The sequence below is a fragment of the Pelmatolapia mariae genome, linkage group LG17 (assembly GCF_036321145.2).
Source record: "Pelmatolapia mariae isolate MD_Pm_ZW linkage group LG17, Pm_UMD_F_2, whole genome shotgun sequence".
Classification (NCBI taxonomy): domain Eukaryota; kingdom Metazoa; phylum Chordata; class Actinopteri; order Cichliformes; family Cichlidae; genus Pelmatolapia; species Pelmatolapia mariae.
In genome coordinates this window covers 5,134,460-5,152,651 of record NC_086242.1, presented here as the reverse complement: position 1 = coordinate 5,152,651, position 18,192 = coordinate 5,134,460, and the positions used below count along the sequence as shown (strand labels likewise).

Genomic DNA, 18,192 nt, shown 5'->3' with positions numbered 1-18,192 from the left:
GATGCTTTTTGAAGTTATAATAAACAATGAACTGTCCTGGAAGCCACAAATCAACTAAATGTTTAATAAACTGGCTGTATAAAGTAATAGTTAATATTACAGTATTACAGCAAATGGATTAATATTGTGGAGTAACTATGTGAATGTGAGGGTGACTTGACTCGGTAAACACGTTTCTGTTCTGCTAAGTTCTAACTCCGGTCATCGGAAAAATAAATGTTGCCCACTACTATTGTTACGTGTACATATCTACAGCTAGTGCCAATGAAGGCAGTTTCTCCGAAGTTAGACTTTTTTTCTCAGAATTCAGACCTTTTTATTCTCAGAATTCAGACTTGTTTTTATTTTTCCAGTTGCCCTAATCTTCCGTACACACGCTTACCCTTGCAGATACTTTATTTATTTGTTTTGAAATTGGTAGCCTTAAAGGTAAGAGGTCTCACTCTGCCCTCATTTTCCCTTTATGTTATTTACATTGTGAGTCATAATCAGTGGCGGATCTAAAAAAAGAATTACATGGGGCAAAGGAGGGTCAAGAGGTCAAGGTGGGGTGGCACATATCTCTTTAGAGAAGTATGTGATCCCTTCATGTAAATGGAGTCAACAAAATTTTCCCAAAAAGGCTCTAAAATTATTTTTTGCATAATTATCTCTTCTAAGAGAATAGAGGCTATAAGAGGCTTTAGGATGAACAAGATATTAGTTTTTACAATTATTTTAAGGACATAAAAGTTGGGGTAACTATCTATGAAGGTAACTTTTCCTCCTAGGGTATATCTACAAGAATATATTTACCCCATTTGTTTTCATTTTATTCATTTATATTCATTTAATTTTTTTCATTTGTTTTTTTAATTTATAAAACATAAACATTCAATATTCTGCACACATGCTGGCATATAGTATATAATTAAGCTTATCATTTCCATCGTTTACCAACCCAGTGAAACCACTGAATGTGAACTAGACCAGGTTGATTTTTATTACTGAGTGAGTCATCTTTCTCATACACGATCTTCATCCTAAGTCCCCCCCTTTCCCTGACGGCTCAGGCCGACCGGCGTAACCACTGCAAACAGCGCAGACACTTGGCACGCGCGGGCGATAATAAAGTTGCGATGAGGAGCATCCAGCGGCGTAACGAGTGACACCTGGGATCGGTAATATGGAGAAACAAGTCACGTTACTGTCATCGCAGCTCTTTCAGAAGCACAGGCAGGTAGAAGTAGTTCTCAGTCGCAGTGTTTTGGCGTGGAAACCGGTTGAGAAAAGCAGAAAACCATGCTCGGGGACTTGTGACTCAGGTAAGTGTGACATCAGTGTAGGTTTCATGGGGGAAACTGAAGAAATAGACACCGGCTAAACACATCAGTACTCATTTAACATGACAAAGTGAAAAACGTGAATGTGAATGGTATTTTGGGGTGTAGCATATTTGCCTATATGTTCATCCACTATTTGCCTTCAGGAAATGAAACCATTGTTATATATGCAAAAAGAAAAAAACTACAGCAGCTGTTTGGGCTCCTTATCAGAGCAGGCACATATTGAGAAAGCCTCGATCAGGACATGAAGCTGTGGTAGTTCAGCTCCGTTCACTGACAGGTGCAGGTCACACAGGTGTGTGTGTGTGTGTGTGTGTGTGTGGGGGGGGTATCGTTCTTGTTGTTTTTTTTAAGTCGCAGGTCGTTAGCAGCCGGTGTTTCTAATGTGCAGCCTGCAGGGTTCACTGCTATTTGATATGCCCCCCTCCAGGAAGCACTTCATTCATTAACTCAGTCATGAAATGGTCCGGTGAGTTCTTTGAAAACGTCCACAGTGTCAGCTCGTTTAGAAAACACATTAAGCTGGCGAGTTTGAGCAGGGAGGAGGGAAAAGAAGAAGTCAGAGCCAGGATTGAGTTCTACCTCACTATATCCACTTTACTGTAACTCCAGGCTGTCCAAACCAGACGTCTGCTGCTTGTTTACAAGTTTAACCCAAGCATTGTTCTATTAAGTACTGCAGTTGTAAGCAGATCTACATAACCACATACTGCTGTTTCAGCTGTATGCATGCACTGTATAAAAAGATGGCCTTCTACCCACAGCAACCTCACCTACTGCTTTGGAAAATACCTTTAAGAAGTCTAGAGTTTGGCATTTTAAACTCAGAGACCAAATTTATTTTTTATGTACAAAGCTGTAAAATAAATAAATAAATAAAGTTGGGTATTTTAATAAGGGGCTTTATGGGAATCGACTTGCTCTCTTGGAGTCCAAGTGGACACTAGTAGAACTGCAGGTTTTATCACTTTCAGCCCTGGATGCGTTGCTGTTTGCAATACACACATGATATGAACAGTTCAGTAAATGAGAAAACCAAAAATCTTCGTTTTCAAAACTATGAACTGGTTTCACCATTTTTTTTAAAACAACATTTGCTGCTTAGTTGACAATTTCACAGACTTCCTGACAAAGAGTTGTAGTTGCAGTGATATTTTTTGCAACCTAGAAGCGTCTGTTTCTTTTCTAGCTTACGACTGTCCGTCCATAGTTCCTTGCTTTTGCCTGGATGGCTTTCTCATTGCAATTGGTTTACATGTAACTTCAGTTTTGATTACCTAACATATTTATCTTTTATGGTTTTACTGTGGTCAAGATTAATTTACTGGATTAATGGCATGTGCATTCACTTCTCGTTGCTGTGGTTATCAAGCAGGGCTCCCAGTTTTATTTTATTTTTTCCGCCCTTTCCCATCATCGCATCAGACAACTTCCACTTAATCCGGACACTCTGATAACCTCCAGAGGCTAATGTTTGTTCATCGAGATGAGCTCCCTGGTCTGCAATTACTGTACCACGATCGAGTAGAGTGATTACAGCTGGCTCCGCACACTTTAAATTTAAACCTGCCCATTGACCTTCCTCAAAGTGGTATCAAGCGCCCTATAATAACCTGCCATAAAGACTTCCATTTATTGAGTCTATGCTCAGTGTAACTACATCAAAATCCCTCTCCTACCCCCTAGTGATCTCTGTGACAAGAGCAGGTCAGGTTTATTGTGGAGTTGGGAAGCAAGCAAGGACACTTTGCCAGTGGGTTCAACATATAACACTTCTGTGGAGTGCGATTATCACAAGTACAGCCAGTACAGTGTGGTTAATCAGTGACTTTAATGAAGAAAAGGATGGTGGCTGGAGTTTTCCCCCACGTAAACAAGTGCTCAGTTTCTGTGCTATCGCCAGTGACCTAACTGTCATAAACATTCCACACTTTTCCCTATCGCACTTGTGGTTGTCTTTCACAGTAGGGATATTTCAGATGAACTCAGTCAGGTCACAGTAGCAGCGTTTTTCTTCATCACCGTCAATTTAGCTTTTCCAGTGTAACTCCTAACTGAAACCAAGCTAGGCATTTCTGGGAATCTGTTGCGTGACAGAGAGGGAGAAGGAAAAAAACATCATAGTCAAAAATGATTCAGCATGACTCAAGTTTGACAGATCCTCCCCAGCTTGTATATTCCATCTCCACCCATAGAAGATTTTCCAGAAGATGAAGCTGACACCCGAAACCATAAATTGGGTTAACATGATAATAATGATGTTACCACTTGACCTTATATGTGAATATTTTTAAAACAGAGCTTCCAGATGTAAACTGCACACAGACACAGACGCACACAAGCAGACAAACAAAAGCCAGTCACTGAGATGGCATTGGCCTCTGAGCCTTGGAGTAAATGCTCTGTCCACATAATGGTTGAGTCACTGCTCTGATGCAATTCAGATCAGAGTAAAGTCGTGAATAAATCATGGCATATGCTTTAGAGAGTGTTTCCCCTTCCCTCCAAATCACTATGCTTAGCAAGCAATACTTCCTCAGGTCCTCTAAGCCTGAATGTCTCTCCCTACCAGAGGGGGGAGGTTTAGATTTTTGCTTTCCCATATGTCAGCGCTGCATAGACACCCGGCGTGCAGGGCTTCACTTTTATCAATATCGAAAGTATCGTAAATCGGCCTAAAACAAAGTTAAGAGACAAAGCAAACCTAGACTGATTTTTGTCCATTAGTCAGACAGGACTACAACTCGGTCGCAAAGGGTTATGAAAAGACAGAAATAGTGATATAGTGCCTTGTCATGCAATCAGCAGAGCCCTGCACTTTTCTAGACATTGCGCAACAAAGGTGCACATTAGGACATAAGCCTGACATATTCAGATCAGACAGTAAACTGTGTTTAACCTGCCAGTACAAAGTCCACGTAATGCAGGGATACACAGAGGTGAGAAAAGCACAGGTAATAGTCTGTCTTCTGTAGTCACTGGTATCTCCAGCCTGCTCCTGATCTACGTAGGCAGCTTCCTCAGCTAAGCTAACCAAATGATTATTTTTTTTATCCCAGTAGTGAGGTGGAGGAGTGGATGTTGTGCGCTACTTGGGAGAAACATCTTAACATTGTGCAGAATGTGGATGAAAATGGCTTATGACAAGGGTACCATGTTATCATTGAGATCATCTTTACCCTCGTCACAATCTGTTGGTTCAGAACATTGACGAGCAAAGTCGGTGTGTGTATATTGTGTGGTATTTGGTCAAAAGTTAAAATTTTGTACTTTAGTTATTATAGTCCATCCTGTGGGTGACATAAATGGCAATCCAAAAGTCTCTAGGACCTTATTTATAAATTGAGGCTTTCAAAACCCAACCATGCTTTTTACCCTATCCAGGGAACATCCTGGAGAGATCACCAACCTGCGGCAGGGCTAACACAGAGGCCATTCACAGGAACATTCACGGTTTTTAGAATTTAGAATCACAAATGAACCTAACCCTGCTAATTCCATGTCTTTGGACTGTGGGAGGAAGCCGGAGTATCCAGGGAGAATCACTGCAGATATGAGGAGAACGTGAAAAACCTACACAGAAAAGACCCCAGGCTGGACTCAATTTCAATTTTACAATAATACATATAGAGAAAAACTCAACAATCATATGACCCCCTATGAGCTAGCACTTTGGTGACAGTGGGAAGGAAAAACTCCCTTTTAACAGGAAGAAACCTCTGGCAGAACCAGGCTCAGAGAGGGGCGGTCATCAGCTGCAACCGGTTGGGGTGAGAGAAGAAAGACGAGATAAAAGACATGCTGTGATTAATAACAAATATGATTCAATGCAGAGAGGTCTACATGGTTAATGAGAAAGGTGACTGAAGAAGAAATACTCAATGCATCATGGGAATCCCCCAGCAGCCTACACCTATTGCTGCATAAGTAAGGGAGGATTCAGCATCACCTGATCCAGCCCTAAATCTATGCTTTAGCAAAAAGAAAAGTTTTAAGGTTAATCTTTAAAGTAGAGATAGTGTCTATTTCCCGAATCCAAACTGGAAGCTGGTTCCACAGAAGAGGGGCCTGAAAACTGAAACTGACTCGTACCCAGGACCTTCTTACTGTGATGCAGCTGTGCCGTCTGGGGTGCCAAACTATAAACCTGTTCAAAATCTGGTACCAATCCATCTAATAAATAATTATGGATGGATTTACACCTGTTGGTTACACTAGATAACAAGGTGGGGCGGAGACTTTTAGGTGTCAATCTTTTTGTAATATGAATGTCTGCACCACATGCCGTGACCATCCATTAGTATATCGTTCCACCTGGCCAAAGTGGGGGGTGCGACCTGATCAGCAGTGCCGTACGCATGTCTCCAAAAGCAGCAACCGGAGCTGCAGTGAACATAAATATTGAAATCATAGACTGTAACTTTTTAGCATAGTAGAGAACTAGCAGCATCACTGGCACCACTCTTCTCCTGTTACATCTTCCACCTTGGTTGTCCTTTCGTCTCCATCTGTTTACCTAAGTGTTGGCTTAACAAACCCATTGTGCCTGGGAGAAATCCACGTCTTGTTTGACAGCTCACTGCCATGTGTACCCAGGCAGATCTGCGCTTTGTAATCTAAAGCTGGTGCTCAATGCACAGCCCTGTCTGTATGCTGAGAGACGGCTGCAGAGGGAGGGAGGGGGAGAGAGAGGGATACAGAGAAATAAATACTGCCAGAAAGCGACAGCTGGAGATTGGGTAAACTGCACAGGTTTACACTGCATCACTGACAGCAGCAATGCAGGATCTGTCATTACAGTGATTGCTCTGTTCACCTGAGCTTTGGGTCAACAGGAGGAAAAGCTAATCACGCAGTAAAGCTGCATGATGACGTGGCACTGATAGCACCAAGCTATTTGAAAGCTTTCTAATATCAGCAACAGTTTTGGTAACTTTCACACGCTCAGCTACATCTTGTCTCATCTTTTGCAAACACATGTGACCAGGAAGGCTCGGCATCGAAGCAGAAAAAGGAATAACATAGAAACAATATAAACAGGAGGGAACACCTAAGCATTTCCTTAAGCTTGCACTGGCTTGTCCTCTAACACACTGTCAGTGCCACACCACAGTATAAATAAAGGGATTACATAGTGAACCACTGTGTAAAGGGAGGGGTGCCGAGAACAGCAGCAGAATATGAATATGACGACAGCTCATTGTTGTCAGAGGACTGAAAGGAGGCAAGGCCACGCGCCGTATTCTCGGAGATATCACAAACACAAGCGAAGTCTCCCGTGGACGTGCACGAACACATAGGGTTCGCCAACTCAAGATCAAAATTCAGAGGAGCCGTGTCTAAATCTGTCGTGTATTTCATAACTTGGATTGAGGGGGGCTGAGGAGAAAATGTCCGGGGTGGCGTCACTTCAACGCCCGAGTGAAAAACAGCTGGGGTGTGACAAGGATTTCAGACGTTGCGTTGACGGTGTAGGAGACCGGTGTGTTCAGCGGAATCCAGTCGGGCAGGATGCCATCTTGCTTTAGGGAAGCAGGATGAGCTGGATGGATCACGAGCCTCACACATGCACCTGTAGAGACACAGCTCCTTGCTGATCGAACTGGTTTTTATCAGTTCAATCTGAATTAAAGGTGCTGCTACTAAAGTAGCTGCAAGTCTCGGGAGAAAAAGGATTATATTGCGCCACAGGAATGCCTATTAAAGCCCAGCAGCAGTGCTTCACACTAACATTTAATACACCTCACTGTATCGCATGTGTGTCAGGCATATTACCAGAAGTGTCTGGCCCACTGGATGGCTTTGCAAATTGTGGAAGTGAGAGATTAGGACTGTTTTGTGCATTTCACTGTATTTCACACTTTGTGTTGTTACACACTGATCAAATCTTAAGAGTTGTTGTCCAAACTTTAGCAGGGGTTTGAATTGTCACTTTTGCAGCCATGTTACTAAGAGACCACACAGACGTAAGGTGGCACGACCACATGCTGACCTTCTTTGATCAGCGATTAAAGTATTTCTTTGCAATCAATGTAGGTAAATGAGACATACTATTGAAAAACTGCACTCACTTTACTTCAAACTGTCCTGGCTGTTTAGCATCTGTTTTGTAAATGGTCGATATATTAAATGTGGACTATAAAACGCTGACTTTTTTTTAACTACAGTACTTTTTTGAGGGTATTTTAAAGGTTTCTAGGCAAAATATTTTCAGTTGTAGCCTACTTCAGATAAACTAAAGCAGTATGTAGCCCATGGATTAAAATTAAATTGGGTACTTAAGTAAGTAAACACATTTTGTTTTTATACTTTGGAACATTTGGAGGAAATCCGACACACACATTTCTTTTGCTCCTACATCAAGGTAGGTAATTTCGAATACAAGAGGAACATAGCAGTGAGACCAGTATATGGTGACTGGTGCAGTGGAAACATAAGCAGAGATGTCACAGAAGGGATTTCACATTAGCTGTGTAAACCACAGACAGCCGCAAGAAGTGATAAAACAGAGAGAAATGGACTGAGAGTAAAGTCCAGGCTTTATTGCACTTCCCTGCAAAAGAGGAATTGCATGTTTGATTCAGGAGCATCAGAGTGACATAAATTTTGCAAGAATATCTGTCAACTTGCTTTGGCAAGTGAAATATGAATACAAGAACATAAGATCACTGCTGTCAAAGTGGATCTGAATGGGTTTGGTTCATTGGTTTCCCGCATTTGGCCCGGCACATTTTGGCAATGGAGGCACAAAGGATGCAATAGTTGAGCTGTTGGAGGCAATCACTACCAGCACAGGGAGCTGCAGTCTCTCCAAGATGGCCCATATAAAGTTAGTGGCTCTTGTATACATAGGCTATTGCTGTATTTATGTGTTATGATCAAAAAATGGCTACCGGCAAAGAAAGGTTATTTAATTTAAGAACAACAAAAAGGGCATTTTCAGCCACTAGCCTAAATTCATGTAGCTCCTTTTGCAACTCTCTTATTCTAGAGTCCAACCTGTTTATGAGTGTGATAATATTATCAGCTTATATAACTATTTCCCCACGGTAAACACATTTACAACAGCCAATAAGTGGAAGTTAAATAAAGAAGAGACAAGAGAAACACTCTTTAACCATGTTAGTCATGTGTTGTATAGTTTGTCAGAGAGCACTTTGTTTGGAACGCTAAAACACAACAACCAGCTGATCATAGCAGAGGTGGGCAGAGCGTAAATAAGTAAATAAATAATTATATATAGAGCAAATGTTAGCGACGTCTTTATATGTTTCATGTCTGAAAAGAAAATCTACTGGATTTTTTAAAAATTGCCAATTATTAGTATTGCTCTTAAAAATCCTGTATTGGTTAGACCTGAAAACTTTAAAACACACAGAGTGCAGTGCTCCAGTTATCACACCCTCCAGCTTGTTGTGGAGCTGTGTTAGCCAGCTCACGTGCTTCGTCACTGTTGAATGCTAGCAGCAAAAATAAAAGGTGTATAGTTCTCAGAGTAACACAGCAGTGGCTGCAAACCTTAAGGAAGTCTCTGTAACTGTTTGGTCAGAAAGTGTCTTTGACACCCAGCTCTATCCCTGGGCTTGGAGAACTTGTGACTTTTCCCAACAGGAAGCAGTCTTGTCTTGACCTTTGTGAGCAAAGAGATTCTCAAAGAGGAAGCCATCATAGCCTTGTCTATGATGTGTGTAGGACTGAAACTTGCAGCTGTTTTCATTAAGGATTAAAGTACCAAAATGTCTTAATTAAACATTTTACCTGTGAAATTCGATTGACTGGACATCAGTCTTAAATCAAAGATTCTATGCTTTATGATAAATCAAATCCTCACAATAAAGACAGCAGGACCATAAAATCTGACATTCATTGACTGATTTGTTGCAGCTCATTTTGGGGCCTTTTTTCCAGGCAAGATGACTTGCATGAACAGTTGCCATATTGTACTGTTCAGAATTCCAAAAAGAAAAAGCCAAAAGGCACAATTCTGCCCTACCTTTTTCAAAGTGTGCCAAAATGAACAATAGCTTTTCTTCAGAACTGTGCTCTTGAATTAAATGGTTGAAAGTATTTACCAAAAGTAGGAAGGTTAACTGACCTCCTAAACTCCATTAAATTGACAAAAGATCCTTTTTGTTCCATTACCAAAGGAAATTAGTATTGCCAAGACCTGTGGCTCTCAATCCTCGTCGAGTGCTGCTGAATATCTACCTTTCAAGGTACCTGAAGGGCCACTTCATTGACTTTGCACTTCATTGCCGTGTTCGTCTTCAAATATGACGCACTTAAAGAAACGACTGCACTAATCCGTGCTCTCTTTGACAAGCACGCTAACGAAATCCTGCACCTGGGCGATAGTTGTGGGTGGAAAAGACACTATATTTTACCCACACTTGGGCCTGTTTATATAGTAATCCATCTTCGTCCAGGATATATTAAGGAAGTGGAGATTCTAATAAAACAAGTCACGAATTTAAGTGCATAGGTGCATACACAGTATCAAATTTGTCTACATGAAGTCACAAAGTTAAGTTTGGTGTGTCGTACACATCACTACATGACGAAGGGGAAAGAGAGGGAATACCAAGCACTTTTCAGCTGGTACAGAGATGGGAGCAGTCGAGTGAGGATGATCTACCAATTGCAAGGTCACTCCTTTGATCCTGTCCTGTTGGTCCATACCTTGTGCAAGATACTAAATCACAAGTTGCCCCTGATTCATCTAGAAAAAACCCAATGCATGTGTGTGTGACTTAGTGAGACTTGTAATAGGAAGTGTTTTTGAGCACTCAGCTTGAGTAGAAAAAGCGCTGTGCAAATACCTGCCCGTTTACCATACGTCATCAGCCAGTTCTTGCAACTACCTAGATTTTTCTAGGCATGGGAATTAAAACCATAGCTTATGAATGCAACAGTTACACAAGCAATGTTCGTGCTTGTGTAATTGTTGTCTTCACTGCAGAAGGGTGTGGACAGAAGCATGAGAAACCTGCCTTGTCCGACTTAAAACCAAAGCAATCATTGGTATGTGAAAGTGTATTAAAAGAAGTGTCTGGATTAAGAGTTTCACTTCCTGGTTGGAAAGTTTATAAGAAATCTATAAGCCTAAATAATTGGAACGAGCATGAGAGAGACTGTAGGGTGATGGTGTTGACCAAAGTTGTTTCCATTCGGGGAATCTGGACTGTTATCATGTGACTCAAGCAGTCACATGAAAAATCTGTTTTTGCTTTTGAACTTTTTTTCAGAGTGAATAATCACTCTTTGGGTAAACTGATCAAATCTGTTGGAAGTCCTATAACAGAGTTACAAGTTCAAAAAATCCACATAACATTTAGTATACAATCCTGTCTGACAACTTCAGGGATGCTGTAAAAAGTCCTCAAACTGGTCTTGCCTTTTAATAGCGTTCCCTTTTGCATCACAGGTGTTAATTCATCTCACGTGGGTTGAGTGGAAACTAGTGGCAGCCGAGGCCCTGAGGATATGAATGTTTCTGGCTCAGTAGAGAAAGGCACTAACGGTGCCTGAGCCGGGGATTACATGCACACTTGGGGCAAAGCAGCGCACTGCCATTGCCAGGGTTTGAGGTTCAGAGTTAGATGGCAGGGTTGGAGAACTGCTCATTATATTTCTCCTGATCCACATTGCATGTGAGTGTGTCTTTGAACTTGGCCTTATTCCCATGCCAGTTAAGCTGCCCCCTCCCTTGTTGGGTAAAAGAAGCCTGAGCAAAAAGCTAAGAGCTTATTTACAGTTGGCTAGCAAAATGCACATATAGTACAAAATTATGATCATGTCGATTTCTCAGTGGGAGAAGGACTAAACCAAGTTAAAACCAAATAGAAACAGACAGAGCTCAGTCAACAGGTACATCAAGTTAAGTTTGTGTATTTGATCAGGTTCTAACAGCAGGAACGAGAACTCTGTACGTAAACACACAAAGAGAGTGTTAAAAACCAGTCAGCATCGTCCTTATTCGTGCTTCTTTGTTCCTTATTGTTTTAGCATGCTTCCTCTTTTTCTAGATGAATCTGCTTTTCAACCAATCAGCATTCAACCTGTATACACTGTGTCACGATATACTGTCTAGCTTTTAGGAGTTCAAGGGAAACTCGAACAGGTCAAGACCTTTAACATGTGATCAGGGACAAACAATTCTGCCACTGGGCAGGTTTTTAAAAAATAGGCAAAAGGTCATACTCAAGGAAACTCCAAGAGTCACTTAAAGACCATCCAAGCATGGCAAAAGTAACTAAAAGATGTCAGTAATTAGCTTTACAAATGTTCAAAGTGATTAAATAAAAGGCTGCAGGAACATATTCCCTTTCAGGTATCAGTGTAGCAATGAAAACAAACATCTGAATGCTCTCCTTCGTGTGCAGGATTTCCAGTTATTGGGCAAAAAAAAGACCCTTTTCCCTCCAGTTCCTGAAAAGCTGACTTTTTGCAGATAGCAGACCTCTTTGGTTTGCTGTAGCACACTGAGCCCTGTGGTATGAATAGGGAGCACACACATGGTTGACTACCAGTGCCAAGATTCTTTTCAAGCACAAAGAAAAGTATGTCAGAGCAGAGCAGAGAGGATCTGCCTTGTATGGCCGAGGGCTTAGCATGTAGCTTAGGGACCGCACTGAGCTAAAAAGTGGAGAATTTATGTGGGGGTATGTGCTCTGTGTGTGTGGTGAAGCGATTATTGTGTCCTTGTGTGTGCATATCTGAGGATGTGTGTATGTGCCAGGGTTATTAGAGCAGCGTTAGAATTCGGGAATGCTAGCCATTGTTTCCAGTTTCTTCCCCAACTAGGTTCACTGGGGTGTCGGTTTTGTTTGTTTCTTGTGTTAATTTGACCAAGTGGTTCAGAGGAACACCCCAACTGTTTTGTGTGGCAGCGGCTGTGAATGCTCATGTATATGTTGTATTTTTGTTTTGTATTTTAAATAAATTTGCAAAGATTTCAGCAAACCTTTTTTCTTTCACTTTTCCCTCTCATTCTGGGGTATTGTGTGTAGACTTTTTAGGGTGAAAATGAATTTGATCCAATGAATCTGGAATACGGTGGCAACATGACAAAATGTGGAACAAGTAAAACACTGAATATTTTCCGGATGCACTGTGAAAAGACAGTATCATGAGTGTGGTTGTTGGGGGGTTTTGGCGGGGGGTGCCTTTGGGGGAATTGATTTGCCTACTTCTCTGAAGATATCATACGTTTAATGTTTTGTTTTGGATTTTGGATTCAGGCCTGGGAGCTTAGGATGATACGTATGTAAATGTGTAAAATACAAGATAAGATTTTCTGATTATATTTCTCAGAGTTTTAGACACAATTCAGGCACAAGATTGGTACTGAGATATAAAACAAAGTGCAAATTCAGAATTTCACAATGAATTATCTGGAACCTGTTACAGCTGTTTATCTTTGCCTTGTGTTATTGTCACTATCATCATCATGCAGCACTTCACCAAAGATAATCTGCTTTTGCTTATCCGTGTGCATTTTTTTTTTTTTTTTTTGACATGTTTAAACATCCTCCGCAATACAACACTGTGTTTTGCCAGCACATCTATGCGATAAGTCCAGTGATCTGTGCAAAAACTTGCTTGTAATAACTTTCATGCCCATTGGAAAAAGTCGCACTTTACTGATCTGTTTGTGTACGATACTGTCTTGAGACTCATCGTCAGCATCCACACACTTTGCTGACATAAACCATCACAGGTCTTTTTCACTAAAGACATTTTAACATTTAGTATTTGGAAAGATCGCAGTAAATTTAAAAGCAATGGATCCGTTTTATTCAGCTGCTTCATTTTCAGGATCCTGGTATGTTCTTTGGGGGGGGGTTGTTTGTTTTTAGTAGGCTCACTTTTCCAATGGTCATGATTTACTTTCACTCAAGTAGTTTTTGGAAAAAGGTAGATGAATATGAATAAATAAAAATGATATAAAAGCAATGGCACTGGATGATAAACGGATGGTGTCTGAAGTTAATTGACAGTGATTTGATTTTTGATGTCGTGAGAAAACATGCCTTAAAAGACCAGTAAACATAGCAGAGAAATTTGGCTATTAAGGATTTTTAAAAGATGCATAAAGATACCTTAGGGCCAACTACTGGTTTGCTAACAATTTTGAAGCTTTAGGTTTTAAACATTTTAAAAACGAAACATGGAGCTAAAGGTGAGGACTAGCAGCTAATGCTAGCACAGTCTCCATAGCTTGGAGGAGGGCTACAAGCCCAAAACACCTTTGGTCTAGGATTAAAGTTGTTGTGTATAGTGCAACTGTTGCTGGAGACTTATCCTCTTTAGAGTTTTTCCCCTCTCCAACACGCAGCTTAAACATAGAAGACTACTGACATGATGTCACCTATCCTGTCTTCCTTCTCTCACCCCAGCAGGTCGCAGCAGATGGCCCCGCCCCTCCCTGAGCCTGGTTCTGCCGGAGGTCTCTTCCTGTTAAAAGGGAGTTTTTCCTTCCCACTGTCGCCAAAGTGCTTGCTCATAGGGGGTCACATGATTGTTGGGTTTTTCTCTGTATGTATTATTGTAGGCTCTACCTTACAATATAAAGCGCCTTGAGGCGACTGTTGTTGTGATTTTGCGCTATATAAATAAAGTTGAATTGAATTGAATAGTCTCTACTCTGCAGTCTTAGCTAGCTTCATTTGAAGAGTGCCTCTGTAATTCTGTGTCATTAAACAGAATGGAAGTTTTGGTAAATGATTTTAAAACAAAGAAACAACAACAACAACAACAACAAAAAACACGGCCACAAAAGCATTGGGCCATATCTCTTAATCTTTGAAATCAGGTGTTTTCAGTCCCATTGCTACAGGTGAATTTGAGCGTGGTACTATAACAGGATGGCCCTGTCAATTTGTTACATTTCTTTCCTCCTAGATATGTTACAATCAACTGTGAGTGGTATTATTGCAAAGTGTTTAGGAACTACAGTAACTCCAGTCACAGAGCGTAGCTGCTGAGGTACATGGTGCTTAAACCAATGCTCTGCTCCTCAATAACTGCAGAGTTCCAAACCACCTCCGACATTCAGATCAGCACAAAAACTGCACTGGGACCATCATATAGCAGCTCCTAAATCTGTAGTGTGTCGGTGGCCTATTACTTTTGTCCATATAGTGTATGTAAAAACATCCAAATCTTCTAGCACGCTCTGATCTGAATATATTGTGCTGAAATTTCTGAACACAGTAGAAAGACATCCAGCTTATGTGAACTGAAAACTTTAAATTGAAAATTGTAAATCTAGTGGTTGATTTGCATGATACATGGACAACCAAACGAATTTTGGCGTAGAGGCCAGAGCTCCAGTTTAACAGTTTAAAAAATGGAATATAAAACTTTTAGAAATTCATTATGTATTTTAATTCAATACCAACAATCAGTTTGGCAGGAGAACTAGGTGCTATTTTTCAAATAGTTTTTTTTTTCCTGAAATAAAGCCATTACCCACATGGCCATAACTCTTCTTCCTATTTGTCAAAGTGTGAATATCGATGGCCATAAAGTTATTCATGCCTGCATGGCGTATCATCTTTATTTGAAAAAGAAATGAAATCCTATTCCCTCAGACTCCCAGGGGAGAAATAATATGTCATGCTTCCCTCCCATCCATTTCACCATATCAGCTGAATAAATTTGTAGGAGAGACTGGAATGCCTGTATGTGACGCAGTTGAACAGGTTACTTAAAACTCAATGCAAGTAATATTGTCCTTCCATAGTACAAAAGTGCACAGCTGAATTTGTTCTGTTAGTAGCCATGCTCGGGATTTGAATATTTAAATAATGAAATGGTTCAAAGGGAAATTTGTCTCGTCAGGCCTGGCAATATTTAGGCATCAAATTCCCAGCACTGGGTTCCACCTTCTTAAAATGATTTTTAAGGATTATATTGCATTGTCTGTCACATAAGTGTGTTCACATTAGTAAGGATGTGAAGATGGATGAATGCATTACCAACAAATCTTTTAACACCACTTTTCAACCCAAGATTCTTTAATGTCACTTAGGAGCCCTTCAAGTCAGCTGAACTACCCCGTCTTGTTACTGCCAGGAGGTACCAGGTCACACTGTGCTCAGAAAATTTTGTTAAACCTCATTCTCACGCTTATGGGAGACATTAACAAAGGGATGCATTTCCTTCCCAAACACTCACAACCTGTCTTGGGACGTGACAATGTTATTCCCATTCATTTTGCTCCTTGTGAAATGAATTCCAGGCTGCTGTTCTGAAGTTGGATACAGTATTTTGACATTTTAGAGGGAAATCTAAGCTTGCTGATTTATTTGTTTATTTATTTATTTTTGCAGTGGGAAGTGAAAACAACCCACAAACCCACTGATGTATGATTACAAGTTATCAGGCTTAGATCTGAAAACATTTCTGTACTTGAAACTCTTGCAGCGCTTGGAAATAAAGAGGAAAATTAGCAAGTATATGGAGTGATTTATCCAGCATGCTTATTCACTCCCCTTTTAAGTCTGTTTTAGTCTCCACCAGTTTATAGAGAGGATAAAAACATGACTCGGGTTATTGACTCAAGCACTTTGTTCATTTCCCCAGTGGAATAAGATGAGTTGAATGGCAGTATTATCAGCTAATGCTGTAACCTGCTTTTCCAGGTGTATCCATGATGTACCTGGAGATTGAATGGAATGCTAATATAGTTACCAAAAATTAGTCTTCTGACAAAATGTAACTCAAACCCAGGATGCACAACCTCAAGTCTTACTGCCTGAGGTAATTTAAATGAGTGAGTAATATAAAAGTGCAGTCCTATGCATTTTTCATAAATGATGCAATTTGCTATAGATACCAAATGCGCTGATGTGTTTGTTTCTCCTCTAAATTTGAGTATTTAAACATGTGAATGTACAGGACATTTACATCAAACAAACTAGAATTTCTTCAAGGAGACAGAAACAGTTACATTCTTTGTTTTAATTGCTGATCATCAGAGGACAGACGTGGCCCCTGTGGCTTGGTGGGGTCCTGTTATGGATGTTCAGGCTGAGGCATGTTGTTTTGTCCATCTTTGTTTTGTTTTTTTTTTATGTAATGAGACACAACATGAGGCTGCATGCTTGTTGACTTCCAACTTGTCAGTCACAAGTTGCTGAACAATGAGGTCTTCGTTTGTGACTCACATGGGGACCACGGTTTGCAGGGTGGACTTCATGCTATGTTTCAGTGCAGATTGGGATTGGCCACTTGAGGCTTGGTGAGACAGCCTCAAGAAGCCAGTAAGGGAAATGCTGCTGTTTCCAGATATTCCCAGTTAGCCATTTGGATACATCCGGCTGTTTAGCTGCTAAATGCTCTAATTTCTTAACCAGCTACTAACTTCAGTTGCTTGGTGCTGGGCAGGGAGCATATAATAGGCTTATCACAGCTTTCTGACAAAACACCTGCATGTTACATCGGTAAACGGGGCTGATAAGAACAACAATAAGGGGAGTGGACAATAAAACTAAAATATCGATGTGCCACATTCTCAACGGTGCAGAGGGGAATTGCAGTTGAATGATTATTCTTTGTCAGCTTGGCTCAGAGTGACCCCTTCCACAGACCACTTAGTTTCAGGATCTATTGTCCATATGAAGAAAAATAAAAGATACTGATTACTGGAGATTTATAGATTACAGCATGCATCACGAATGCTTTTGTGTATAAGTTTTGTGTGCTTTGGTCATTGTGAATGTAGTGAACTAAAAGAACCATTTCATGTCATTTCAGTACACGGTTATTCTGTTGAGGTGTGTGAAATTGTTTCTGTCTGCAAGACGGAAGACGATGACCAAGACGCTGCACAGACTGGGAAACATCAAAAAAAGACAAAACAGCTGTATCCCTATGCATTCACAGGTATGACATTTACAGAAGCACTTCATTATCACTCGTTTTATAAACAGGGGTGCACATAAGTGGTCCGCAGGTGCGCAGTCGCTGTCAAAATAAAAGACGTGCACCAGATAAGAAGTTGCAACGCGCGTTTGCGTACATATAAAAGGCAGTGTTTTTGTCCGCTAGAGTGGGATTTTCACGACATATTCTGCACTACATCTCTGTGCGTTCATCATTTGTTTGAAGCCAGCTCACCTTCTGCAACCACTTTTCCGAGAATACGCGCTTCTTTTGCGGTTCGGACTCCTTCTGACATTTCTTTGGAGGTGGAGGAACACCAAAGTAATTGTTTAAAGGAGCTTGCTTCTTCGACATCTTTAAGAGTTCTAAACAAATGTCTGTCCTCCTCCAGAAAATCTTATGTACGCAAACGCGCGTTGCAACTTCTTATCTGGTGCGCGTCTTTTATTTTGACAGCGAATGCGCACCTGTGGACCACTTATGTGCACCCCTGTTTACAAAAGTTTTTTCAAAGCCCAAAGTAAAAAATGTAGCATTTTTGTCTATTTAAAAAAAAAAAAAAACCCCATCAGTTTCTATCCAGTGTCTCAGTCTTATTAAAGTAAAAACTAAACTGATAAAGTAGCCACTTGAACCTCTGTTGCTTCTTCCAGCAACAGAGCCTGAGGCCAGTCTATATCAATGTCGCCTTGAATTTCCTATAGCATGTTAATGCCACATTACAGTTACATTTTGGTTAAGCGTGCCAAGAGGCTGTGTTTAATGCCACAAGTCGCAAGTGATGTGACACTGGGAATAAGCCTGTAGACAGCTCCATAGTCAGAAAGTAATGCATTAACAAGAGAGTCCCTCACAGCTTAGCAGACTGAGTCTAAGATGGCAGCATGCCAGCGACTTTGGGGCTAATGCTTGATTTGGAGCCATTAGATTATATCCAAACAAGATTGGATTTACATTATGTATCGCAGCCAAATGT

At 40.7% G+C, this 18,192-nt stretch overlaps 1 protein-coding gene across 1 annotated transcript in view; it reads left to right on the top strand.

Moving 5' to 3' along the window:
• Nucleotides 1-1,108: 1,108 nt before the first annotated feature.
• cerk (ceramide kinase) overlaps nucleotides 1,109-18,192 on the top strand; it is a 47,158-nt gene continuing 30,074 nt past the window's right edge. The window contains exons 1-2 of the mRNA XM_063501331.1: nucleotides 1,109-1,304; nucleotides 17,088-17,216. Of these exons, the coding sequence (XP_063357401.1) occupies nucleotides 1,166-1,304; nucleotides 17,088-17,216 (268 nt within the window). The 5' untranslated portion in view covers nucleotides 1,109-1,165. The remainder of the gene's footprint in view (nucleotides 1,305-17,087; nucleotides 17,217-18,192) is intronic.